Raw genomic sequence first — 25,905 nt, forward strand, 5'->3', positions numbered from 1 at the left:
CTTGTTTGTAACTTGGCAGCTACAGTCGGCTGAGCGAGCTGGTGGAGCACGTTTTCCCACTGCGAAGCACACAGCACTGCGCCACCTTCAGCTGTCCGGACTTCAGCTCCTTCTGCTACTGGAGGCAGCCGATTGCAGAGGTGTGCTTCGAGGAGATGCTGTGACTTCAGAGACGCTCTGATTTAAATCCTAAACTTAACGGCTGCTAAAGTAGCATCTTAAATATTTTCTGATGTAGGGTAAATGTCAGGGATATATTTATGTACTGCTTTATTTTTAAATGAAGCAGTGCGTAAACTGCACAGAGCATATTTGCACTTTTAGATTGCACAAAATTTTTTTAAAGGCAATATTTTGTACTTAAAAATCAAGCTTTTATCTTGAAGTAAAATGAAGTAAAATGAAGTAAAACATTTCTCTCAGTGAAATGTTTGTGCAGTTGTAGAAGACTGTGAAATATTCACCTGCATGTAAAACTGAAGCTTGCCAAGTGCAAATTTTGACACAATCTTAAAAGGTTCAACTGATTGAACAGTGTCTAAACTGACCAATCAGAAGACTGCTTATTTTGTTACATTTAGAGTCTTCGGGAAATAACAGTTCTTCTGGATATTTGACTGTCCAACATATGTGACGTTTTATGCACTTTAATGGATGAACAACTGGATTGTATGAAAAGCATTTTCATACAAAGCTTTTTGGATTCAAAATGTTCATATGATCAGCTTATTATCTTAAGAATCACATTTTCTCTTTCCAACCAAAGGCACTGGAAAACTGCCTTTTGTTCTCCAAACAATCTCTTCTGATTGTGTGGTGCTAAAATTTGCTCTTGAACTTAAAAGGCTATAAACAGATTCCTGTTTTTTTTCCCCCTGTAATTAGGATCACAAACTGCTAAAAAACAAAAAATACTTTTTCTACAGTTGATCAACAATATTTTTTTTCTCATGCAAGAACAAAATATTTTTGTGCACATAAACATTTTTTGTTGCAGTTTCTGTGAGTTGTAACCCAGGTACTTCTGTAGGCACTTAATAGAGTCAGTGTGTCGCTGTCCCTTTAAGGCCTTACATGTTATTTCCTTTGCACTGAAATGCTGGGAAGAAACAACATGTTGTGATTTGCTGCTTCAAATTGCAGTGATGTGTCTCTGTTCAATAAGTGAATGTAGATCCTGCTGCTGCTTGATAAGCATTTCTGTAAATCCATATAGTTAGACTTAGGGCTCACTGTTCATTTTTTAATGAATGTTGATTTTTTTTTTTTTTTCAGAAGTTTGTGTTCTTAGTAACAAATGCCAACAATTTTACAGCTTTCTTTCTGTGAAAGTGACAAGCTTTGTGTGAAGAGACCACACTTTAATTTATATTAGTTTTATGAAACTTTACTTTTCCTTCCAATTAAGAACTTTAGTTATTGCAGATCATTTCTATAGATTGCTCAGACCAACTTGTGGGTATCTATTATTTTTTGCTAGAAAGGCACAGAAAACTAGAAAACATTACCCATTAAATTATACATTTGTTCAAATTTATGAACAAGTAGTTCACATCACATCACATCCCTGTGCTGTTGTTTTATTAAATTGTGAAGACATGTCTTAAATTGGAAAAAAAAATTAAAAAGATTGCATTTAAGACCACAAAGCTTGTTTATATTTAGTCTCTGACAAGATGCGTGTGTGTGCGCGTTTCAATTCTTTTGAGCCATGAAAGCAAAACAAAACATAGCAACTATATATTAGTCCTCATAATGCAGACCGTCTCATTTGCTTGTCTTAAATAGAGTGTTGCCATGTTTTGATAATTTAACCCAACCAGGTAAAAATGCTCCTTCTCAGTTGTTTGCGTAACAAAGAGTCAGAGCAGCTATCGTTTTATCGGGCTGCCGTACAGAAGCACAGCACTAAAAGATGACAGGATCTCCGGGGGGTCAGAGATGGCGAGTTTCCCAGCGGTCAACATGAGTCCCATTCGGTCTCCTTGCTTCATCGAAACAACCAGACTCAGTGAGGTCGAGCCGCTGCAGCTGCAGTGCTCTGGCGAGAGCGGCGCAGTGACCTCAGAGGAGAAGCCTGCTGAATCCAGCATCTGGATGTTTCTGTTGGACACTGAGAGCACGGCCTCAACCTTCTCGCCTCTCTGGGGGACAAGCACGGCCGTCACCAGGTAGCGACCATCTGTTGGAGCGGTGAAGATGCCTGGAATACAGAGAGAGAAGATCTGTGGACACTGACTGTTATCAAAGATGTCATGAACCTCTGGGATTTTTAAAAGCCAAAAGAGAGAATGTGTATTAGTGTTGCTCAACCAACATGTCCAGAATAGAGGCAGTTTTGCTCCTCAGTGGTTCAAGTATAAAGCAAATTTGCTGGCTTCCAAATTTCTACAGGTTTTCTGCTAGTTCTTTTTTTGTCTCATTAAAATGTCTACTATCAAACAAAGTTTAAAATCGGAATAAGATAGCTGGAGTACAGTGAATCCCTGTCTATTCATTGTTCAGTTTTCATGGATCCACCTCTTCATAGATTTTTCTTTGCAGAGTAACTCACATTTTATGCAAAAAGCCACCTATTTGCAGAAGTTTTTGCAGAGGATATCTACAATATTCAATATTCCAGCTCCCGCCTTTCAGTTATGTTTCTGTTCTGCTAAGGGAAAAGAAAGATTATTTCCACCATGTTGTCTCTAGACATGGTTAGATGGGTTCCAGTGGCTTAGTCAAACCTCTTACTGGAAGTCCTGCGTCACCCATCTTCCTTTCCCCTGCTTCACTCCTCAGCCACACCCCTCTATTAATCCCACATATGAGGGCTTCTGTTTCTCATTTCTTGGCAGATGTAAAAGTTGTAAAAATTCATGGTTTCCTTTAAAAGGCATAAAAAACTATCCAAACCAACCTGGCTCTATTTGAAAATCACATAAGCCATCTTTTTAATAAATGAACTGCGTTTATCAAAAGATTTTTATTCAGTTTCACAGGAGGACACACCCTGGCTTGCTTGCTTCTTGCGTTTGAACAGTAATGAACTGTCACTGGAGGAAGAAGAAAAAATAACTCGACTCATAAAAAGGAAGTCATAAAATTCTCCACATCATCATCGAAGTCACCGATTTACATAACTGACAGCCAGGACGAAAAACAAGATGGACACAAGAAAAATAAGTAACTTCCTGCACTTTTACCCTAATAAAAAAATACAGCAAAGTCATCACAATCACATTGTAAATACCTACAACCATCCATCCATCCAGGGGCAAAGGTCATTGATAATATATAATACCTAAACTGCACCCTCTCCTCCATTTGGTTCCAAATCCAACCTGACCTCTTCATGTCTGCTTCTAAATGTCTTCGCCAGATGTTTTGAGGCCGTCCGCTCTTCCTCTTTCCCTGAGAGGTCCAGGTCAGAGGTCTCCTGGTGATGTCATTAGTGTACAGCTGATCTATTGCCAGTGTCTTATGAGAAAATGCTCTCCTACAGGCAGATGGTTTGTATGTTGTCAAAGGTCAGTGCTGCTAATTTGATCTGGCAAGTGAATGTAGAGAATCTCCAGGATGCAGCTGCTCATGTAGGTTTTCAGTTCTTTGAGTCTGAGATCTGTAAAGGAGGACTGACTTAGCAGAGGTGGTGAGAACACAAATTTCTCACCACCAAATTTTTTTTTGTTGTTTGAATGCCTCCTTGTCTTTCTAAATGTGAGTCTACACGTGTACATCAGAGCCATTCTGTCTACAGTGATGCTGCTGTGAATAAGTATGGTGGATCCCCCAAAGCCTGATGGGTTTAGTCAGTATCGGTTTTTGATATGGGTCGGAGAGGAAATTGATCAGGGTGACATTAGTAAAGGAGGCGGAGGCACAAGCAGCAAACAGCATCTAATTTATGTCCTTTCTGCAGGACTGCACTCTTTTCCCCTCCAAATGACTTTTCAAGAGTTCATGTTAAGCTACCTGTGTGAGGGTCATAATGTCCTCCATCGTTGACCAGCACCCTGTTGAATCGGATTATTCCAGCTTCTTCTGGGAATGGTGAGAAAGTCAAACCAGCCGAGAAGGACACCTTCTCACCTGGAGAAGACAGCAAAATATATGACATGAGCAACCATAATCCTAACAGATTCAGGCTCCTAAATGATTAATAACTCTAACCTGAAGCTGTGCTAGTTTTCTGCTTTGGGGATCTTGGAGGCATAGTCACATCTGTTCATAAAATAGTGTTGAAATCGATTATTTGCAGCATAGAAACTCAATTCTGAGGCATCGTGAAACAGTTAAAGTAAAATATACCTGAGATTAGAGGTCTGCTGGTTTTTAAGGAGTCTTTTGCGGTAGCTTTGGATAAAAAACAATGAGAGAAATTAAATAGTATATAAGAAAAAAAACATGCAGAGAAATTTTATTTGAATGTGCCTCACCTGGAGCTCCAGCAAACCCCTGAACAGACATCATGTTGAGGTCCGTCACTTTGGTCATTTCTCCTGGTGGGCCTGCCTCTCCTGTCTCCATCACAGGTAGATGCTGAAGGGAAGGCTCTGGAGGGACAGCTAACACTCTAAAACTCTCAGCTGAAACCCGGGGAGATCCTCCATCCACCGGTCCAACACTGGCACCTGAACAGAACAGAGACCTGTTAAGACTGCAGGTTAGAGGTCACACACCAGCTGGATTCAACTGTATAAGGCTGTAAAAATGTTCTAGCTAAATACACTTTCCACTACATGGCTTGTTTAAGTCTAATTCTTTTTAGAGTTTCTTTGAAGTGTTAAAAAGACTGTAATTAACTGCAGGTGGCTGTAGGCATTGTTCTTCTTTGCAAATATTTAACAATTGTGACATTTTTCTGCATTTTTCTATTTGTTCACAGCTTAAACTCTGACATGTGGAATACATCTGACATGCAAAACATTCTTGCCTTGGTACATTGTTTCATTCTCATGTCAAAATAATTTGAAGCCAATTTTCTGAAGATGATTTATGTAGAGGAAAAAAGTTTTTTCCAAACATGTGAGTTGTTTAAACCTTCGAAAACTCTTCTCTTAGGATAAAACAATTTTATTTTTATTTTTATTTTATTTGGGCTCTTTATCAAAGTTGTAAGTAAGTTTATCCATTGTTCTATTTTCAAAACTAAATTGATTTTAATGCAGTTGACAATTTGAGACTTGATCATAAATGGAATGTAAATTTGATCTTTGTTTATGGAATAAAAAATATTGGTAAAGTTAAAGTATACACATTATTTTACATAATTTTATTTACTATTAGTAATTTTTACAATGATTGTCTAACATTTGGAAGCCACATTGTGTTGCATTTGACTAATTAAAGAAAACCAACCGGTTGATTGTACAGTTTCTAAAAATAGATACATTTCATTAAAGTTTTCACCAAAAAGTAGCTCTATCCAGTCTTTATCAGCCAACACATTTCAAAACATGACTTTTGGATTCATTGTGATGCTCAACATGAAACAGACCTAGGGAACATTACCATACTGCATACACATGGTTTATCTAAAGGCTTACCAACACCTGTCCAAGTGATCAAAGTCACTAGGCCATAATTGTTGCTAATGTTAGTCTTTCCAAGAGCACATTTTATTGTAATGGCATAATGCTCCAAACTCCCTGAAGCATAGCTCAACTCAGCCTGTCTTGGCTGTCTCCAAAAGCAAATAATCGTCAAATAAAATCTACAATAAATCCTGTGTGTTGAGAAAGAAGGCAGCTGGACGTTTTCAGCCTTGAAAATTGTTTATTCGTTCTAAAAATGAGAGCTCTCATTGCCTTAATTCTAACCCTAAAAATAACTCAGTGTCTGGATTGGCTGTGTTAAAACCTTATAGCCATTACCTGTCATATGAGCTGGTAACCATAATTTAGATTATTGTTCAGAGATAGATTTTACAGTTTAACACAAAGTGTGTCTGTCCAAGCGTATTTCAAAGCTATCCCAAGTTTCTTATTGGAAAAACTCTAGAAATAAATGTCAGTTTTATGCATTACCATCCAAAGATGGAATGCTAATAAGGATGATTAATTTACATAACAAATCAGCGCTTTCTACTCAGAGTAGCCAAGTATGACTTAATAAGAAGTCTGTCTGCATAGATTTGCGTGATGTTATTATCAGGTTCTGGCCGCAACATTTCAGTCTCGGTTCCATTTTTTCTAGTAGTGCTGCACATGTGTCTGAAACGTCTGTAACAGCCTGGATTATCTGGTGATCAAACTGCAGTGTTGAATGAGCAGGAAGGTGGCTATTATTGGTTGGCATCATGTTTCCCACTGCCATTAAAGCAAAAGGTTTATACGTAATAGTGTGACAGGGGTTTTACTGTCATCAAGACTTTGATTTATGTGATCTTGAATCTTGTATAATAGATGAGAAGAATAACAGTCCAGTGGGTTTTAAGTTTTGTTAAACTTTTATAGAAAGACAGTGGAGGTCCTGCCTCAGTTAAGGTCAAAATGTATGATTCAACAATGAAGACTGGGCAAAAATTCAAATTTGAGTTCAATTTAATTCGATTCAGTTTGTTAACATAGGGTTAATTCACAACAGATGTTATCTCAAGGCACTTAACAAGAATAAAGATGAAGTCAATCCAGTTACTTTAATCATTGCAAGTCAAAGCATTCTAATTGACCCTAGTTATAGAACAATGCAGCCAAGTTCTGTTGATGATTCAAATTGGTTTAAAAGTTTTCTATAAGAGTCACTGCAGTTTCACCATAAAGGAACACTCTGCTTTAACAAGAAGAAACCTCCAGCAGAACCAGAACCTGAATCCTGGGGATTTGAGAAGACAGAGTAAAGATGCACTGAAGAGACAGAAGAACTGAAGTACTTTTATGCATTTATGCATATTACTAAAGAGTTCCTTAAATATAATGTTACTGGGTTAATTACTATAATAATATATATTTCACTGTATGTTTTGTATTATACTTTTTTGCAATAGGATTTATTAATATTTTTCTGTTTAAATAAACATCTTTTTCCCCCCTTAAGTTATTTTAACTTACCATGACATATGCATGTGTAATAGATGTATTCCTTGCTTATGCATAAGTTTTTCTCTGTTGTTTGCAGTACAATACACTTTAAAAATGCTGCATTCTAGACCAGGTAGTTCCAGTAACAGAGGGAATGTTTAGGTGGTAAATTGAAGGACTCCTCCCGGCAACATTACCCCAGAATGCAGTATTTTGTAGCTGATGAGTTAAAGGCTAGATGACTGTTATTTTCTCTCTTCAAGTTCATAATAACAGGCCTAAATAATCATTTAAAGTAACGGTGTTAAGATCGTTGCTGGTCTTGGATAATCACAGCTGTGTGTGACAGATCTGAAACAGTGAGTCTGTTGTAGTATGCTTTTCTCAGGAAATGTATGTATTTGTTGGTATAAGTTGTTACAAAAACCCCCCCAAAGATACACTGCACATGGTCGTCCGACTTGTGGCCATCTTCAAATGTGGCCTCTTATTTAGTGTCTCAAATAATTGTGGTCTCTTACATGTACATGCTTACTTTTAAAGATAAGCATTTAAAAGTAAATGTTTACTTTTACACGCTTAAAAGTAGACATTTATGCAAAAGACGTTTTGTGTTTGTATCCCTCTCCCCTTCACACATGCATAATTTTGCACATAAAAAACAGACCAGCACCACAGTGAGGAGCTGCCACATGTTCAGTCTCCTTGCTATGAGGGGAAGGGGTCACTTCAGAAAAGTCGGCCTGTTTAACGCAACAAATGCTGGCAGACTAACGTCTCACAGTAAAACAGCACAGGAGGTAAACCTGCAAGTGCGCTGGCCGTGTTGCTCCTCATATAAAGCAAGGTATGTCGTCCCCTTTGATCTCAGCAATTCAAAAGTGATTTCCGAGCTCCTGCCACAGAGATAAAAGAGCCAAGGACAGGATGTGTATCTGCATGGTAGAGTGTACTTCTGGATAAAAGAGGTGAGCTGTAAACAAATACAGCTGGATCTAAATGTGTGTTTCTCTAACCGGTTCAGGGAAGGGAAATCCTCGCTGTGTTGTTAGTGATTTACCAGCCAGCAGTTTATGATTACAGCAGTCTCCTGTGTCGCAAAAACAGACACATTCTACTTTATAAATCACTTTTTAATAATGAGTGCAAGGCTGCATATTGACTTTATGAGTCACCAAAACACACTGAGGTCTTAAAGCTTTGATTTAGGAATCCATAGATGCAACCTCTGTGTTTAGTGGCCAAAGCAGATCTCTGGAGAAAAGAGGAGTGAGAATGGCAATATATTTATCAGCCCTGTCACAAACAGTCTGAAAAAAAAAATCAGGATCTAAATGGAGAGTAACAGAAAACAAAAGCTGAAGACTTTACTGATCCTGGATGCTCTCAGCCAGAAACCGTTGTATATGTTTGCGAGGCCGTTACATTTGACCTGTGGGGAAGATTTGTTATCTTATCTCATACAAGTCACAGACCTAAGAGTCTAAATACGTCATAAGCAAGAGAGCATTACTCCCTTATCTGTAAAAGTTTCCGTAAAGAGCTCTACGTACATCAGTGCCGTTATAGGCCTGCTCCAAAAACACAAACAGAAAGACTGTTTTGTTACAACTGAAGGAGGTGCAAGACTTTCATGTAACGTTCAAAAACAAAGCAAATTTTGGAAGTTGCTAACAGTACATTTTTTTGCAAGGCCATCTGTATCTGTAAAGTCAATGGGTGCTGGTTGATGGCATGGGCTTGTAGGGAGTAACTGAAGTGCACATGGAAAATGAAGCAAAGCACATTGTGAAAGCAAACCCGGAGCTTTTCTGACTGGCAATGAATTATCACAGTTAATTCAAAGTCATAAATTCCAGGTTTCAAGTCGGGAAATTAACTGGGACTCCCCATAAAGTCGGAATTCCAGTTGGGAAAGTTTCTCACCAACTCTAACCTCAAAATCAGATTGTTGCAAGCTCAGTGTCCTGCAAAGGTATCCACCCTCATTGCCCTTTTCTGTTACCACATTTCTATTGTAATCACATACCAGAATGTATTTTTAGGATGTCATAGATCAATTAGTGTACAATGGTTCACGATACAAGTGCTCTGAGGACCTCAGAGGTTTGATGGAGAATTTTAGTGACCAAAAAGTCTCATGAAGATTCAGGAACACAACACTGTGAAGTAGGGATTGACTATAAATAAAGTATCCTACACTTTGAACATCTCACAGAGAGGACCGTTCAGTCCATCATACAAAAAATGGAAAGAGAAAAAGAACTGCAACCCTACCAAGACCAGAGGAACCACAAGCTGTTGTAATTGAGGAGAAATCCACCAAGTATCAATAAGATTGGAGTCAGAGCCACCAACCCATCCTTAAATGGATGGATGAAGCATCCTGTTGGATCAAATATGGCTTCCTTTTAGCTGCCTGAAGCAGAGGAAATTGCTCAAGATGTTCAGAAACAACAAAGAAGTCATTAAGTACCAAACTTACCATGAACCAGAACCTGTTAAGCCAGTTTAACAACAGAAAACTTTAACTGCCTCACCTGGACAAACTAAATACCATCTGGAGAACCACTCCATCACAAGATGAGAAGAAGATTGAGCTGTTTCACTTTGAATTACAAGACGTGCATTTAAAGAAACTGGGTTAAGGCTTTCAAATGTAAAAATATTGTATTAACTGCCAAGCAGCGGCATGACATGGGTCTGTTTTCCTGGCAGTGGCGCTGATGAAGGTAGAAAACCAAACGAAACCAATATCTTCAAATAAACACTAGCATTAAGATTTTAGGCATTTTAGTCTTCTGATAAGATGTGTAGCCATAATCATGGCAGAAGCTTGTGCATGGCATGAACAATTCAAAATGCAAAATTTTAATTTCAGACTTATACTGAAATTCATCCCCCTGATGAGGGCATGTACACCTCTTACTTGAACTATAACTGAGAAGACAGATTATTCCAATCTAAAACTGAAAAAAACAAAAAAAACAGATGAAGTTATCGCACTCTCAGGCCCGGATTCTAGTTTCTGAAGTAAGTAGATTGCAGATTTCTGTGATTACCACTCGAATGGGCTGGATTTTACATTTAAAGCAAAGCAGAAAGCTTTCTGAAAAGCAGAAACTTAAGACAGCTGTGGAAAAGTCAAAGGATGACTAAAGAGAAAAGCACATCTTCTGCAAATGATTTTGAGCAAAGTATTAAAAACAAACAATTACAGCAAATACAGAACAGTCAGTCACCCTATATTTATAAAGTAAATCTGACCCAAAAATGCTGCTGCCCTTCTCAAACAAACTGGATTATGTTTTCACAAGCACCCAGTACAACAAAATACACCAGGGTCTAAATATTTCCAGAATTAACTGTATTATTTTCATGACTTTTCAAACAATCATAAATATTTCCAAGAATGACCCAGTTACAGTGCTGAATGCAAGAAAATCACTACTGCTTTCAGTCCTCTTGATAAAGATTAACCACTGTGTGACATCATTGGTAAACACAGTCACGGGCGGCCTCTGGGGAAACATTTCACTTTTTTTTTTTCTCAGACAGAGAGTGAACTCTCAACAGAGATTTCAAAACTTTATAGGGTTTGACTAAAGGGAATGAAGGAAACCCAATCTTATCAGTAGAAAAAAATGTCAGTGTAAATGTTCATCCATTAGCACTTGAACACACTAAAACTATTGGCTTTGAAATGAAAAGTTGTCCATCAGTGAGAATCCATGTTGAGGTGTGTGAAGAAGACCGTGTGACAGAGAAACCTTTTCCAGCCTCTTCAGATAAGCTCAATGTGAGATAAACGAGAAGACTACAGAGAGCACACAGAGTAGCAGTTAATAGCAAACAAGAAAGCAGATCTCAAACTGAAATATGGTTCGATCGTGAAAAACTGTTAAATGACATAATTGGAAAAAGCCACAGGGTGGAGTAACAATATTTTTGTGTCACTGTACAATCATTTTTCTGGCAAAAATTTGAAAAATTACATTTAAAGGTGTAATTTTCATGGAAATCTTGTAGAAAACTAAACAAAGACCATCTTCTCAAGTTATTCCAAACTGGACTACATGCTAAATTATAGGAACCAATACAACAGGATGGGGATGGAGATGCTCCCAAAGGAAGAGCTCTGGCACCATAACAATGTGGAAAAGCTCCAAGTTTGCATTCACAATGGTAGGAGTCCAGCTAGTTCTCATAGGTGTCATCAATGTGTGGATTCACATCAGAAACATGCTACAGTATGAAAAGCCAAGCATTAATAAAAAATGAAATGAATGATGAATGGAAAAAAGAAACATGGATGCTAAGGCTTGTCGACCGTGCTGCAGAGTACGTCATTTGGGTGGGACAGCAACAGCTAAATTGGCAAATTATCCTGTCATGAGTCAAACTCTGCGATGGACTATAAAAAACGTGTAAGGTAAGAGTTTAACAGTGCTACAGAGACATCTAGTTAACACATGCAATGTCGTACACAAGCATTCGTCCCACATCTGCAATCAGAAAAGTCTGTTCCTATGTGTTTGTGAACAGGACTTTTTAAGTTCTCAGAAAAAATGCCAACTGGATTTAGGTCTAGAGTTTGACTGGGCCATTCTAACACATAAATATACTTTGAAACCATTACACGGTTTTTGCAGCATGTAAGAGGTTTAAAAGAAAATTTGTATAAAACAAAGGAACACTATTGACCATGACCACTTTGAAAGTGTGAAATAAAGTCTGGCTCTGTGGGGGGAAATTTAAAGAAAATATGGCCAATTTCAAATGTTTGCATAGTTTTGTAGAATGTCTTTCAGGTGTTCCTGATATATGTTGAAAAAATTAGTTTACTGATCAAATACTGAAGGAGGTGTACTCATTTTGCATAAGTTATGACAGAGCTGGTTTTATGATGGGTTGTTTTTGATTATGCCAATGAACCCCAGAGACTTTAGCTTTTCAGGTAATGGCTTCCCTATTTCTCTGATAACTTACAGTTATTTATAGAAGCTACACTTGTGTTTCAAGTGCAGTTTCAAGTCATTAAAATCTGACAGAACATCCTTCAAGGGACTGCAAACTGTGTATCTGACTGCCTCAAATGTAAAACATAGTCAAAGCTGGAGGAATACACAACTTATATACGCTTATGATAGTTTGCGTCACTTAACTTGAGTCACTACAAAAGCTTCATATGTGAACCTCAGTGATTGAATTTGGAATGTAAATTGATACTTTTCAACTACTGGTACTTTTCTTGCTTGCAGCATGTAGCTTAGCACATCAAAAATGGGCAAAGTCCAAAGATTTAGTGACTTGCTCCTAGAACGAGCAAAACTAAATGGTGACATTTTATAGCTCTGTGCTGCAACTTCTAACAGTAGAAAAATCATCAGTGTTTTCATTTGGCCAGAAGACTATCACCTTTAAAAGAAGTTTCACTGGGGTTTGGAATAAAAATGCAACAAGAGAAGTGAGCACATGGCTAATTAACATATTAGAAGGTTCAATCAAAGCTTTGTCTCAGTGTTAATGCTAAAAAAAACAATGTTAAATTTTTCTCATTTAATTACTATAATAATTTTTTTTCTCACAATGATCTTCAAAACATTGCAGCCATAAAAATGCAATGTTACATGGACAAATGCACACCCGCAAAATGCACTCCTGGATGAAAAACTGAGTCTGGTTAGCTGTAATTCTTGATGCCAAAGCATTGCTCAACACAACATGGGGTCTGTTAAACCAGGCATGTGTCTTTAATCAAGCTTGCCTGCCTTAAATGAGAACATGGCTTAAAAAAATATCCAACTTCCCCCCTTCGCTCACACGCTGAAACACAGGCCAATAGTGGAGAGTCAACGGCAGCACAGTCAGCACGTCATGAAGGAGTTAGCAGCTCAGCTAAAAGGTTTACAAAAACATTAGTCATTCAATGCATTTTTAAAACATTTATGTTTGCTAAAACATTAAAAACCTTGAATATTTTAGCAGAGATCAAAATAATTTCAGTTAAATCGAAATGTTTATTTGCTGGATCTAGCCAATCTCACACATCAAATATAATGAACCTTAAAGAAATATCAAAAATATACATTTATGTTTTGTTTATTTCTGCAGATTTTTCTTCACTTTAATGTGGTAGCTGTGTAAATTTTTCATGCCTAAAAGCAATAAAATGTAAGGCATTCAGAATCAGAAGTGAACCAAAAAGAAACTTGAAGATACTTATTCATCCAAAGATGTAGACACTTCTCTGTTCTGACTGTACATAAATGTCTTCAGGCAAAATTTAATTGAACTCATTCATCTTTAATTCCACAAAGTTCTACTAGAACCCAGAAAAGAAGCTGGTTCTGAGAAAGTTACAGTGTCTGAACCACCCAGGTGTAACTCCTTCCTGTCCTATGATCAGGTTGTTTTCTGGCACCAAACCTCCAGACCTCTCAAGAAGTCTGTTAAACGTTCTCTTTTAAAGGTTAAAAGATCCGAGACTGAGAAAAATTATACACTTTGTTTAATGAGACTGATAAGACTATTAGCATATATGTTACTCGTACATCATGTGAAAGCTTTACTGAGATATTATTCCCTATCTTGTCTGTACAAATCTGTCACTTCATGTCTGATTTGCAGGACAGACAGCTTACCTTCCTTCCCAGGAGAGCCATAAGTTTTGGTGGGAATGTCTTTAGCTATGTTCAGGATTTGATTTTGAAGCGTCTGGCACTTTCCGCTCAGTCCTTCAATATCCTGAGCATGAGTTCGGACCGTGCCGTTCAGCTGGTCCACGCAGCTCCACAGCCCAGTGATGTGCTTGTTCAGGCCTTCTTTAATCCTCAGAAGCCTGACAGAGATGGGGTCTAGCTTACTGCACAGAGCCTCAACATTAACAATCCGGCTGTCCATGCTGGCAAGTTCCTCCCCCATGTCGCGAGTTGTTTCTCTGCATCTGTCATTCTCAGCTTTCACCTCCCTGCCCAACTCATCCAAACGCTGTCTCAGCTCCTGGTGTTGCACCTTGTGAAGCTCCAAAAGATCATCAGTGTCCTGCATTGCCCCATCTTTAGCTAGACTCCAGGGGGAGCTCATATTCTGCTGCTTTGCTTCACCTAATCCTGAGTCTTCTTCTCTGTTCAGACGGTCACTTAAGTCTCTGTTGTCAATGCTGTTGTTGATGCTGACGAGCTGATCCTTCATGAATTCAAAGTCCCTCATTTGTACATTCAGATGTGTCTTGATGTCATCTACAGCAGATTTATAGCTCTGAAAGTCTTTTTGAAGGTTTTCTAAGGCAGTTAAATTAGCTTTGCACTCTCCTGAGCATGGACGGTCCAGATTGTTGACTTTAAACTCCAGATTATTAACTGAATCCTTTAAAGAGTTAATATCTTTCAGAAGAGCATTTGGACTCCTAAATGTGAAGCTTGTGTTTGTTCCTGCCAGTTGGTTCAAGAGTTGATCCTGAATGGATGCCAGCTTGTTGTCCAATGTCTTCTTCAGGTCTTTGACTATCTCTTCCTGCTCGTTCCGAAGGTTTTCCCCTACAGAGACGCACTGCGCCACCAAACTCCTTTGAGTTGAGTTCAGATGGTTTTCAAGGTTTTGCAGGCGAAGCAGAACAGAGTACGAATCCCCTGGTTGTGCCGTCTGTAGATCAGATACTTTTGTTTTGAGGTCCTGGATCTCGTTGCGGAGGTCTTCTTCCTTTGACTCCATGAGTTCAGTCAAGCTGAGGTAGCTGGCCTCCTGTCCTTCACAGTGTTCCTGAACTGAGAGGATTTTATAATCACAAGAGTTCTTCAGGTCGGCCATTTTTATGTCCATGCCCTCCATCAACTCTTCTCGCAGAGCGCTGATCTTGCCGTCCAGGTAGGCTCGCAGGTCAGCATCAGTGCCCGCAGGGGCAGGTTGGACTGTGGATAGAGGTTTCTGACCAGTCTCCAGTAACAGACGAATTTGTCCATCGTGAAGGTCAACTCGACTCACTAAGTTATTCAAGATATTGCTCTTTGACTCCAGATCATCCGCGACTTGGTTTATCTTGTTCATGACCTCATCCATTGATGTGCCCTCTTGACCGAAAGAGAAATCCTGCACCTGAAAGCTCTCTGTCTCTCCCCTCTGAGCACTGGCAGGCTGTTTTAGGTTGCCCAGCAGGGTAGCCAACATCTTGCTTGCATCCTCCTGGAAATCCAGCCTCAGGTTGGAGGCCATGTCTGTCATTCTGGCTTGCATGTCCAGGACCATCTGGGACAACTGCTGCACCTCCTCCTCTAGGTGTTGTGCACTCTGAGGTCTTCCTTGACTCTGTGGTGCCGTGGAAACTGTTTGACCTCTGATCTGCCCCTCCCATGTTGATGGATGGTTTCTCTGTTGCTCTGTCCTCTGATTAGGAGCTATATAACATTCAAACAATTAGGATCCTGTCATTTCAAGGTTTTTAAGCATTTCAAATATTTTAAATATATTCTTAACTTCTGACCTTGTGGATGTGGAAAATAGCCAGAGTTTGAAGAGGCATGGGGCGAACGGTCTGCTTGGAGAAGTTTCATGTCTTTCACCTCCTTGCAGTCGTAACCCTGATACCCCGGGCAGCACTTCCACTGCAGTTCTGTCACAATCTTATAGCCAATCTTGTATGTGGGCCTAAAATGTGTTTGATATCTACAAACAAATAATAAAACGATAAGATTATACGTTAAATGCCAGCATTCTCTCGAAATACTGCAAAAAATTCCCTTACACCATTGAGTGTAAGGGAAATTTTGCTGGTTCACCTTCCTGCAGAACAACAATCCTAAACATTCAGACATAGATTCACTGGAATGTTCATGTTTTACAACGGTCTAATCAAAGTGCACACCCACTTTTATTGGACACACTTCTGCAATAAATTCCTCACGCAGGAAGGAATTTCATCTTTTGTTGTAATTTCAGCAAAAGATGATGCAGAAAAATACTGATTAATGGATGGATACAAATGTATGCCTCACAATTATGAACTAATTTTTGTTAGGCCATCATATAAATGTATTAAACTTTATTTAAAAAAAAAACCTTTACTGTGTTTTACTACAGTAGTAAAGGATGCTATAGAAATTTATTCACGTAGTGAAATGAATTAAGTCCTGAAAAACTAAAGAGCAAAAGCATGTATACTATACTTTATTTAATGAATGCTTTTAGAAGAAGCAAATAAAATAAACTACACATAGTTGTGCAGTTTATTTTAAACTATCTCCAATTTCTTTTTGCTGTGTTTCCAACCAGCTACACAATCTTGTAATAATGCTCTTGAGATTTTCTGAGTTTATTTTTTGCTCATTCCTTTCCCCTAACCATGACAGAAAATTGTGTCAGTGGACAAGTAAGGGAAAAAAAAAGATTTGAGAGATGTGTCATCCTTGCTGTGTGCCAAGCATGTTCAAAAACAACTACTGTTTTTGTAAGAGGCTCCTGGTAACAAAATGTCTAAAGATTCAGCTTCAACAATAAGGGGCTTAGATTTAACATTTAGATTTGCTAAAACTGTGTGAAATGTAAACTTGTTAATTTATGATGATGTTAAGACATGTCCTTCCTAAATGTGATGAATGTGCCCTTAATATGAGAAGTAAGCTAAATATCAAAAACTGGTCGCTAAATGTTTAGCATTAAAAATGTATACTTGGCCTTACAACAACGTTTCTTTTCTCAGAGTTGTGTTACAGGGATGGCGTAGTTTAGTAGACTTGTCAGTTTCAGAAAATCATTCTTCTGATTAACTGAGTTAAAATGAGAGAAAAATGCAACCAAAATCTAGTAAAAACACTGAAAAAAATATTCCTTGAGAAGGCTTGGACAATTAAAAATTATTATTTTTTTTTAAATCACAAGAATATCTGTTTGGATAAGTTATAAAGTGTTGGGTGCTACTGAAGATCAGTTGGTGTTTTCTGGACAGGTCTATCTATCGATTCGTCGTATTTCTGCTATTAACAAACTACTTGCTAAATAAAACAAGTCCTCTCCGCAATAATCGTGACTTCTGGGAACTTACATCACTTGTTGCACGCAGTTTGGCTGCTCCAGTGGACAAGGTAAAAACTCCGGTTGCGCAAAGCTCTCCGTGCCTCCAACCACAGCGCAGCTCACATTCTTGTGCACAACGTGGGCGCACCAGTTTCTGAAAAGAATGGCTTAAAATGTCCTATTCTGTCCTTTGCACTAACGTAATGAAATTGATTAAAAAAAAAAGACGTGCAGTTTACTCACTTGTTTCTCTGTCGCGTTTCGTGGGAAGAATATGCGTTTCCCTGAAACATGTTGTAATAAAACGGTGTTCCACTGATGAGAGGGAAAGTTATTAGAAAGTTTAAGAGATGCACTTCTCGCTTCATGGTTAAGAATATCAGCACAAAACACCCTGCAGGAAGACCTCAGATTATAACCAGCAGTGACCGAGCAGTGGAAATCAGTCAGAGGTCTGTGGATTGTTTCTTCTTCTCTGCTTTGCACACATCCAAACGCGTTCCTGCCTTCCAGCATCTTGGATGTGACGTTTCAGGACCCCCTCCGAGCCGAACAGATGCGCCCCCTTTCCCACTAAGAATTGGTTAGACTTTATTAACTGTAAAACATCTGGAATTAGTCTGTTTGTAAAATTAGTCTTGCTCAATTTCACAAGAAAAATTAAATTTAGGCTTAGGAATTATAATTAATGACCTTCAAGAAGTAGGCGTGACTGAGAGGTAAATATTATCTTTTTAATCAAAAAATGAAACGTTTTCCTGTCCCATGTATTGAAATTGTATTTTAAATTATTAAAGAACTAAAAAAATCAAATTAAAAATTTAAAGGGGCACAATTTTATATTCTCCAGGCACATACTGTCAACAGCACATTCAACATGTTGACATAAGTTGTGATAAAACTGATACATATATCAAACATGACTTAAAATAAATTTGACTTTGTAATTTACAATTTCTTTGATGAGAAAATAACATTATAACATGATGTAAAGCTCAAAAAAGTAGATGTTACATAATATTGTCCCATTAACACATAAAACAATAAAACAAAAGAAAAATTGGCTGCCAATATTGACATTTCAGAGATAAAAAAGGAACAGAGATGATCAAGGACTTTTAACAGATGGCACAGAAGAATAAATATGTATCAGCGTCTCCTATAAGTCCAAAAACTAGTATAAGCAGATACCTCTTTAATCTGACTCAGCGATCATTTTTGACTTTTTAAAAAAATCACAACATAAAAACGGAGGGAGTTAAGAACTTATCAGTATGAGAGAAAAAATGCTTTTTACTAAAATTCAAAGTTAAACTTTAGTTCATTTCAGAAAAAGATCCTGGCTGGTCCATGCATCTCCGTCTTTGACGTTTTGAAGCGGTGCCAGGTGACTCCTCAGAGTTTCCAGAAGCACGTTTTCCTGCTCTCACTGACACTGATGCTTTAGAGAAAACAGAAAACTGTTACTTTAAATTAATTCCAAAGTAAGATAAATCAAGTAAATGAAAGACATACCAAGTTGTTTGTTAATCTCTTCTAGTTCCTTTGTTATCACATCAATCTGTGTTTTTTCATTTTGCATTTCATCCACCCATTTTGGGCAATAGTGACTAAGATCCTTTTTTGCTTTTTCTATTTCTTCCACTGCTGCACAGTACTGATGAAGCACATCTACCATGAAGAAAAAAAAAGAAAAATTAATAAATAAGTGTTCCATGCACAAACACATTTGAAGATCTGTATCTTAATATACAGATGAGAATCTTTATTCTCATCATTGTCTGCCATTTTATTGTAGATTTGCTACTGGTTTTCCCATCTATGACACAGTTTTTGGCCAATTTCAGATGTGACGTCCTGCTTAACTCCAGATTTTATGCAGAGACGTCCATTGTCAGATTAATGACTGCATTAACACCTGGCAGTTACTATTCCTGAGTCCTATGGAAGAAACAAGGTGAACCTATTGACCCATTGATTAATTTATGACATAATAAATATTAAATTTAACCAAACAATATTTCGACAACAGGATGAATAAAAATGCTGTAACATAAGACTGAAAGAGTCACCTATTTGTTTCTTCAGTTCTTCGTAGCTGTCTGGTAGAGGAGCTCCAAAGACTTTCAGTTTGTCAATCGATGGCGCTCTATTCTGTGCACCTCCAAATTTGCCCCTGTTACTGACTCTTTCCCCTTCTCGGGTCAATATGGTGGGACACTGTATATGCTTCTCCACAAGCTGCAAAAGACAATGCATTTATCTGCTAAACAACCTCCTGCTGGTTAACATGGCAGAATTGTCAGCTGAAATCACTCACGGCCTTTCTGTAGTTGGTGGCGGCGAATAAGTCATCCATCACAATCGTGTCACCAAGGAGGTTTTTAAACACTGACAAGGAAAACAAGAGGGAAGCTTTCAGATATGTGACAGTTTACTCAAAACCCTACTGGAGTGACAGAGTAATGTGGAAAATACACAAACAACAAACAGATACCTTGAAAAAATCTCAAAGTTGAAAAAACTGTAAAAACACCAGAGATCATAAACACCAGAAACTTGAATCAGGAAGAAAGTAATCACCTTTTATCAGATTGTTGCGATCACAACTCAGCTGTTTGTCACGATAAATCAGGTGTTTCCTGGCAAAGGTTGGGTTTCCAGAAGGTTTAAAAAGTTCTTGACAGTTTTGTATGTGTGGCAGGGGTCTATAAGACATGGTAGATCATGAAAATAAAATCCAAAAGAAGAAATTATAAATTTGTAATATTGCATAATGGGTCCTCATTGTCAACTTTGCAACAACAACAACAACAAAAAAGGCACAAGAAGACAACTCTCTAACATTTTTAGAAAAATTCCTAGATTTGATTTAACCAGTCATTTCAGGTCAGGTCATGACTTTTCCAGAAATCAACTACAAATTATTTTGCTGTAACTAATTTGAAGCTCGGTTGTTGTCAATATTATTTTATCAAATATAATTGCAGATTCAGATCAGAAAACGACTTTGTCCAAAATAGGCAGCAGATGCTCAGTCACAATATGTATACAGTGTCTTATTAATCAAAACAGCTTCACTGTTGGTTCCACTCATAAAAGTTGTCGGCCAACTAAACAGTGTTACATATCAGTCTGCAGAGATTGACATTTTTTTCCAGACTTTGTCTCCCCCTTGTGGTAATAGAGCAATAACAAAAGCGATGCTAATGTATACCCTGTTTGTCTTCACAGGAATATACATGATTCAGTAAACACAAAGGAAAAATAATTATAGTAAAATATTACTAAAACTTTTAAAAAGGCTCAAAATGTAACTCTTTACATTTATTCCAAGAGATTCCATTTTTTATTTTTATTTTTTTACAAAATATTGCTCTACCTGTCTCTCTGTTGCACAAGAATACTGTCGAGGGCCATGACCTGCTGATTGCCCTGTGTATCATCATAGATTTTCTGAGCTGCTGTTGTCGTTGTAGTGATGACACAGTCCATGTCTCCCTGCAGGAGCCACGAGATGACCCTTGCAACATCTTCATCAGCAACAAAGGCCAGTTCACCAACCTGCAATCAGCAAGACAAAGCCTCTAAAAAGGGTCCTCTAAAGGAATACTGCTTTGAAAATTCTCGTCACCATTCCAAGAACGTCAGGCCCGCTGAATTTTTTATGAATGGAAAAGATTCTTCTTGGCATTTTCTCTATTCTTTCCACTTCAGATTTCTTCTGGTCTAGGCATTTTTTACTATCTTCAATCTGAAAAAGTTAAAAATACATGAATGCCACCTTAAAAATAATAAATAACTGCAACTTAAATAAAAGTAAAAGTAAGTAAAAGGTCTCCAAAACGTACTGATAATGGGTGTTCGGTTTTTATGCCTCTTTCATTCAGCTCTTTTCTGAGAGAAACTTCTTTCCTAGTTGAGCCTTCAACTTTATCTAGAGTGAAAAGAATATCTTAAGCTGTAAACAACACAGAAACTGGGAATAAAAGTGATAAATGGAATGCTAACAACATCTTAGTTCAGAAAATTAAGAATCAATCCCAAGCTGAGATCTGAAACCAGGACCTCCTTCTGACAAAGCAACAACGCTCAACATGTAGCCCACAAAGTAAAACAGTAAACTGCAAATATCACAAACAGAAGTCTTACTTTTAAGAAAATCATTTTGTTTACGAATTGTATCAAAGTTTTTATTGCATTCTTTCAAAGCTTCAGTCAGTTCATCCTTCTTCTTCATCAGTTGAATTTTTTTTTGTTGGTTCTCAGCATCTGAAAGATCAACAGAAAGGAAAAAATCTTCAGGACATAGAATATACACATCAAAAGCAGTTTTTTAGTAAAAAAAAAGGAGCATTGACATGCTTCATTGTACTTCCAGAGCAGTAAAGCAGGTTTCATTTTAAATCCAGCTGAGTATTTGTTTTGAATTTATAATTTCAAGAAACTGTAACTGTGATTACCTGATAAAGTTCATAGTGGATATCGTTTTATCACCAACGTGGATCAGGGATATCATTTTGGTGGCTGGATTTTATAAACATTTTTGAGATCTTAACAAGTGCTTTTTCAAAAGACACTTGTCAAAAGAGTGTTACAACATATATGTGAATGTCAAAGCCCTTCAAATATAAATGATCTTATTTGACTGTTTTAGAAAGAATTAGAAAAGCTTTTGAAATGATTCGTCATAACCTTAAATGTGTTGAACTTTAATTTGACCAGTCTTTTTATTGAAAAAAATGTATTAAACTTATCCAATCATTTTTCCTTGATTGGATAAGTGGACATTATTTGCATCTAGTTTCTTTATACAAATAAGAGTAGGATTTATTAATCTTTGCAAGCTAATAATATGCTGGATATAGCTATTATATAACATTATGAAAAATTGTTAGGAATGTACCAGTTTAAGACAAGTAGAAGATATTTGTTATAAAATACAGTTTGTACAATGTACCGTTGTAAAAGTTGAAAGGCAGTTCAAAGGGACTCAGAGATGTGGGAGGATTTGTCACTTCTGGCTTGAAGTGGAGAATATATCTGCTTCCATTGTCACCAGGACTGTTCTCCATGATCGCTAAACTCTAAGGATGAGATGACATGAAGCTTTTTATAATGACAACAACCTTATAAAGATAATTAGTCCACCATATATTACTCACATTGATGAGGACACTTCCTTCTTTTAGCTTAATTGAAATGGTGTTAGTTTTTCCATCAAACAGAGGGAGGCTTCTGTTTCTTTCTTCTTTAGGACACTTTATTGAGATGAACACAGTTCCATCCAGGTTTTGCCCGGCTGAATTTCCAAACTGGTCCTGGAAAAAAAATAAATAAAAAATTAAACAAACTCGCAGCTGTCAATTTGTCACTTGCAAATTACAAATACAGCTTTAAACAGAATTAGAAATTCAAAGTTGTGAAGTGCAACAAGTAAATCTGAAGCCATAAGAGTACTCGAACTCACTGTTATCTTCAAAGTCATGTTTTCAACCAAGATTCGATTGGCAATGTCTGTACAGTAGAAAACAACTGGAGTTTGTTGATGATAATCAGGTTGCAGTTTGATGGGTTCGTTGGCCACAACTGTTACACTGATCTATGAGACAGAAAACAATCCACAGGTCAGCCAAGGATGTGAACTGAAGTTTTAAAACATGTAATTAAAAATAAATTTATTAAAGTGAACCTTGAACGTATTAAAGGGTTATTTCAGATTTCTGGTCTTCCTTCATCTGTATTAGATCAATGTCATTTTCTTGTGAAATTGCTAAAACTGAAATGAATTGGGGATGGAAATGAAATGAAATGAAATGAAATGAAATGAAATGAAATGAAATGAAATGAAATGAAATGAAATGAAATGAAAGCTAACAACAAGTAGGACTTGTTGTTAGCTTTCATTGACTTTCACAATTTAAATCAATTCAAACTGAAAATGGTCATATCAGTGGGACTAGTGATATTAATGATTTCAGCAGAATGGTTACGCTAGATGTATCCTGAATCAAACACTTCCTGTGTCTCTACCTCATTAACTGATTTGTCAGATCACCAGACTGTGATTCTATAACAAATCTGAGATTTGGAAAGATTAAGAACGGTAGATCTTTAGAGCTGCAGGATGCTTTAAATTTTCAAAAGGCCTATTGTTACAGATAATGTCACAAAATCACAAAAAGCCTGAACTAACCCTTTAAATACAGGAACAAACACAATAAAAATGATTAAGGCATGTGATGACAAAACTATTAATGCTTTTTGATTTTAAACTGTGATCGATTAAGTTCAAACCAACCTGATGGCTAAGATGATCTTCTTTTTTGTTGGTTTGTAGAGAAAACTCTACAGTGTACTCCCCAACACACGTTGGGATTTCTTCGTCTCTGTAGTAAAATACAAATGCAATTTTCTCTCTTTATAGAACAGTTTTGTGATATTTCTTTTACACTTTAGGTTCACTATTTAGCTTACTTGATACTGAAAACTGCCTGTTTTGAAATCATGTCCTAGTTTCAGATTTATTGTAAGTAAATAAGAGGTATCATCTGTCAAATTTGTCAATTAAGAAAGAAAACCAAATAAAACATACAGCAGAAACAAATTATTTGTAAAGTACATCACCTAAATTCATAACAGTCTTTCCTCTCATTTTCAACAGGGTTTTTGTATTTTAGCTCAGTGGCCTACATGAGGGTGAAAGAAGAGAAATATTAAAGTAATATTAGACACACATAGAACAGTCTCTCTTGATGATATTTAGTCGTTACCACTGTAGGGCGCATTGATGGTGGTCCCTCCCATAGCAACATGGACAGATCAGCAGGTTTAAAAGCTGTCATCGGACTCCCTTCTTCAGAAAACACTGTCACTGAGAAAACTGTGAAAACGCAGTGATTTCTGGCCCTCAATAAAGTACTCATTTGTCCCACTTTCAATCAGTGTGTTGTAGTGAGGAACAAAATTTATCTCTTCCTCGACTGAAGCTAGCAGGACTTGGTCCATTTTTCGCAGCAGATAGAGGGTGGTGCCATCTTTCAGTTTTTCTGAAATGAGTGAAAGAATAATATTCCATGTTCTAATTAGTGTCTTCCTCCATTTCATAATCTTGAACAGTTTACTTACCAAATTTATCAGCATCCACTGTTATTCTGTCAGTTGTGGTCAACACAAATCTCTCATTTGAAGGGACAGAAAATTCCTGTTGGGACAAAAAAAAAAAAAAGAGATATAAGATCCAGTTAAAGAATTTTGGGGAACAGACACTGATGTGGGATGAAAACTCCTGGCCATTTATTTGGGTTGAGGTCAGTGGTGCTCACTCATGTTGGAACCAGAACATGATAGGAAGTCCTGATTTCATGATTTAAATGCATGGAGAATACTTTGTGTAATTCATGCAATTTTCATATTAACTTATGAGTTATATGTGGAGAATATAAATACATAGCAAATTTTAAGTTTTCAATTTCATAAAGAATGGAGAGGTCTGTAATTTTTATTGTAGGTACACCTCAACAGTGAGATAATTAGGATTTTAAAATGCTAATTCATCATTCTAAAAATCATAAATAAGGAATTGATGGACTTCTTTTCTGTCCGTTTTCTCACTGTTGATGTGCATCTATCATGAAATCCTACCCTAAGTGTATACTTATAATATGTTAGTGCTGACATTTAGCATTAAAACCAATATCACTCTTTTCAAGTTGACAACAGTACTTATAAAAATAAGTTTAAAAGTGTTAGAGCTTTTTTTAAACCCATATTCTAAAAACATGTGAAGGAATCCCAAACTGTAAAAGGTGAAAACAGTGTGACACTTTATGTCTTTACTGCGAGTTTGAGTCTAAAAGCGCCACAGTTCAAGCTTGACCTGAATTACTAGAATGGCGCCAAGGCAAGTATCTGCATGCATCAACGATTTCTCTTTTTAAAAAAAAAAAACAAAAAAAAAACAAAACTTAAAAATAAAATTCAGATCTTAAAACAATGAAGCTCCTTTAACTGTTAAATAGTAACGTCACACCAAAATGATTCTAGTGTAAGTAGAAGTGCCAAGCCAGTCTTACAATTCCCCTCAAGAGATTTTCAATTGCATTCATATTTTAGCAAATGGCTCCTCCCAAAAATAATAGCTATGAAGAACTATTATTACCTTTTGAACAACTTGAACAAAGCCTTTGAAGTCCAAACCACTGGTTTTCAAAGTTTTCTTGATGATCTTCTCACAGCGGCAGTCGTTCACTTGGATCATCTTGTCTTCCTTACTGCAGTGAGACTGCAAGAGTGGTAAAACTGTGTGATGTTTAGAAATTGGCCTTAATGCAAAGTTGAAGAAAACATAAAAACTTATTTATTCTCAACTCTGTTCCAAAGCATAATATTGATCAAATCCCGGTGGAGATTAAACTATTTTCTATCTGGCTTCGAGCATGTAGTATCTCCATTATGAAATGCCCATTTCCTGATTCTGGTTAATGAAGTTCGGCTGTTAGAATCCACCCACTAAACATAGAAACACCTACTGTAACTGAGATACACCCACATGGGATGTGCAGAGAGATCTTCTTTCTGCTGTCTGTAGATTTCAACTCTTTCCTGTGCTTTGTAATAACATGGAGCTTTAGCTGACTACAATGACTTTGGCTCATACAAGATAGATTTGTACCTGCTGCCCAAGCAAGAAATAACTTTAAATGGCACTTTCTTAAGGGACATTTTGGCATTGGTAATCTCCAGACTTTGTGGGATCTGTACAGAATTACAACAAAGCAAATGTTTGGAATATTTTGCCATCTTTTAAGTTGAACTTGATTTCTTTTTCTCCTTTTGTTCAGTTTTTTTTTCCAATGCCAAGACTTCAGAATAAATAAAAGGTAATTCAACC

General features: G+C 37.1%; 3 protein-coding genes across 3 annotated transcripts in view; 1 reads left to right on the forward strand and 2 right to left on the reverse strand.

Annotated features, from left to right (window-relative positions):
- The window catches only part of LOC122824296 (phosphatidate phosphatase LPIN2-like), a 16,612-nt gene extending 14,766 nt beyond the window's left edge, over positions 1-1,846 (forward strand). The window contains exon 20 of the mRNA XM_044104728.1: positions 20-1,846. Within this exon, the coding sequence (XP_043960663.1) occupies positions 20-164 (145 nt within the window). The 3' untranslated portion in view covers positions 165-1,846. The remainder of the gene's footprint in view (positions 1-19) is intronic.
- Positions 1,567-17,459, reverse strand: emilin2b (elastin microfibril interfacer 2b). Its single transcript, XM_044104727.1, has 9 exons — positions 17,256-17,459; positions 17,041-17,166; positions 15,484-15,665; positions 13,649-15,397; positions 4,422-4,616; positions 4,294-4,338; positions 4,156-4,206; positions 3,958-4,074; positions 1,567-2,203 (listed from the first exon to the last, which is right to left on the reverse strand). The coding sequence occupies exons 1-9, from the start codon at positions 17,378-17,380 to the stop codon at positions 1,872-1,874; spliced, it is 2,922 nt and encodes a 973-aa protein (XP_043960662.1). The 5' UTR covers positions 17,381-17,459; the 3' UTR covers positions 1,567-1,871.
- A 658-nt stretch (positions 17,460-18,117) lies between these two features.
- LOC122824298 (structural maintenance of chromosomes flexible hinge domain-containing protein 1-like) lies at positions 18,118-25,458 on the reverse strand. The gene is made up of 17 exons (XM_044104730.1): positions 25,174-25,458; positions 24,141-24,216; positions 23,786-24,061; positions 23,640-23,701; positions 23,314-23,401; positions 22,483-22,614; positions 22,178-22,333; positions 21,973-22,099; positions 21,165-21,284; positions 20,864-20,949; positions 20,647-20,766; positions 20,395-20,576; positions 19,596-19,720; positions 19,333-19,403; positions 19,085-19,253; positions 18,528-18,683; positions 18,118-18,453 (listed from the first exon to the last, which is right to left on the reverse strand). The coding sequence occupies exons 3-17, from the start codon at positions 23,936-23,938 to the stop codon at positions 18,329-18,331; spliced, it is 1,872 nt and encodes a 623-aa protein (XP_043960665.1). The 5' UTR covers positions 23,939-24,061; positions 24,141-24,216; positions 25,174-25,458; the 3' UTR covers positions 18,118-18,328.
- Between the last annotated feature and the right edge of the window lie 447 nt (positions 25,459-25,905).

Source organism: Gambusia affinis, linkage group LG21, assembly GCF_019740435.1.
Source record: "Gambusia affinis linkage group LG21, SWU_Gaff_1.0, whole genome shotgun sequence".
In the NCBI taxonomy this organism is placed as follows: domain Eukaryota; kingdom Metazoa; phylum Chordata; class Actinopteri; order Cyprinodontiformes; family Poeciliidae; genus Gambusia; species Gambusia affinis.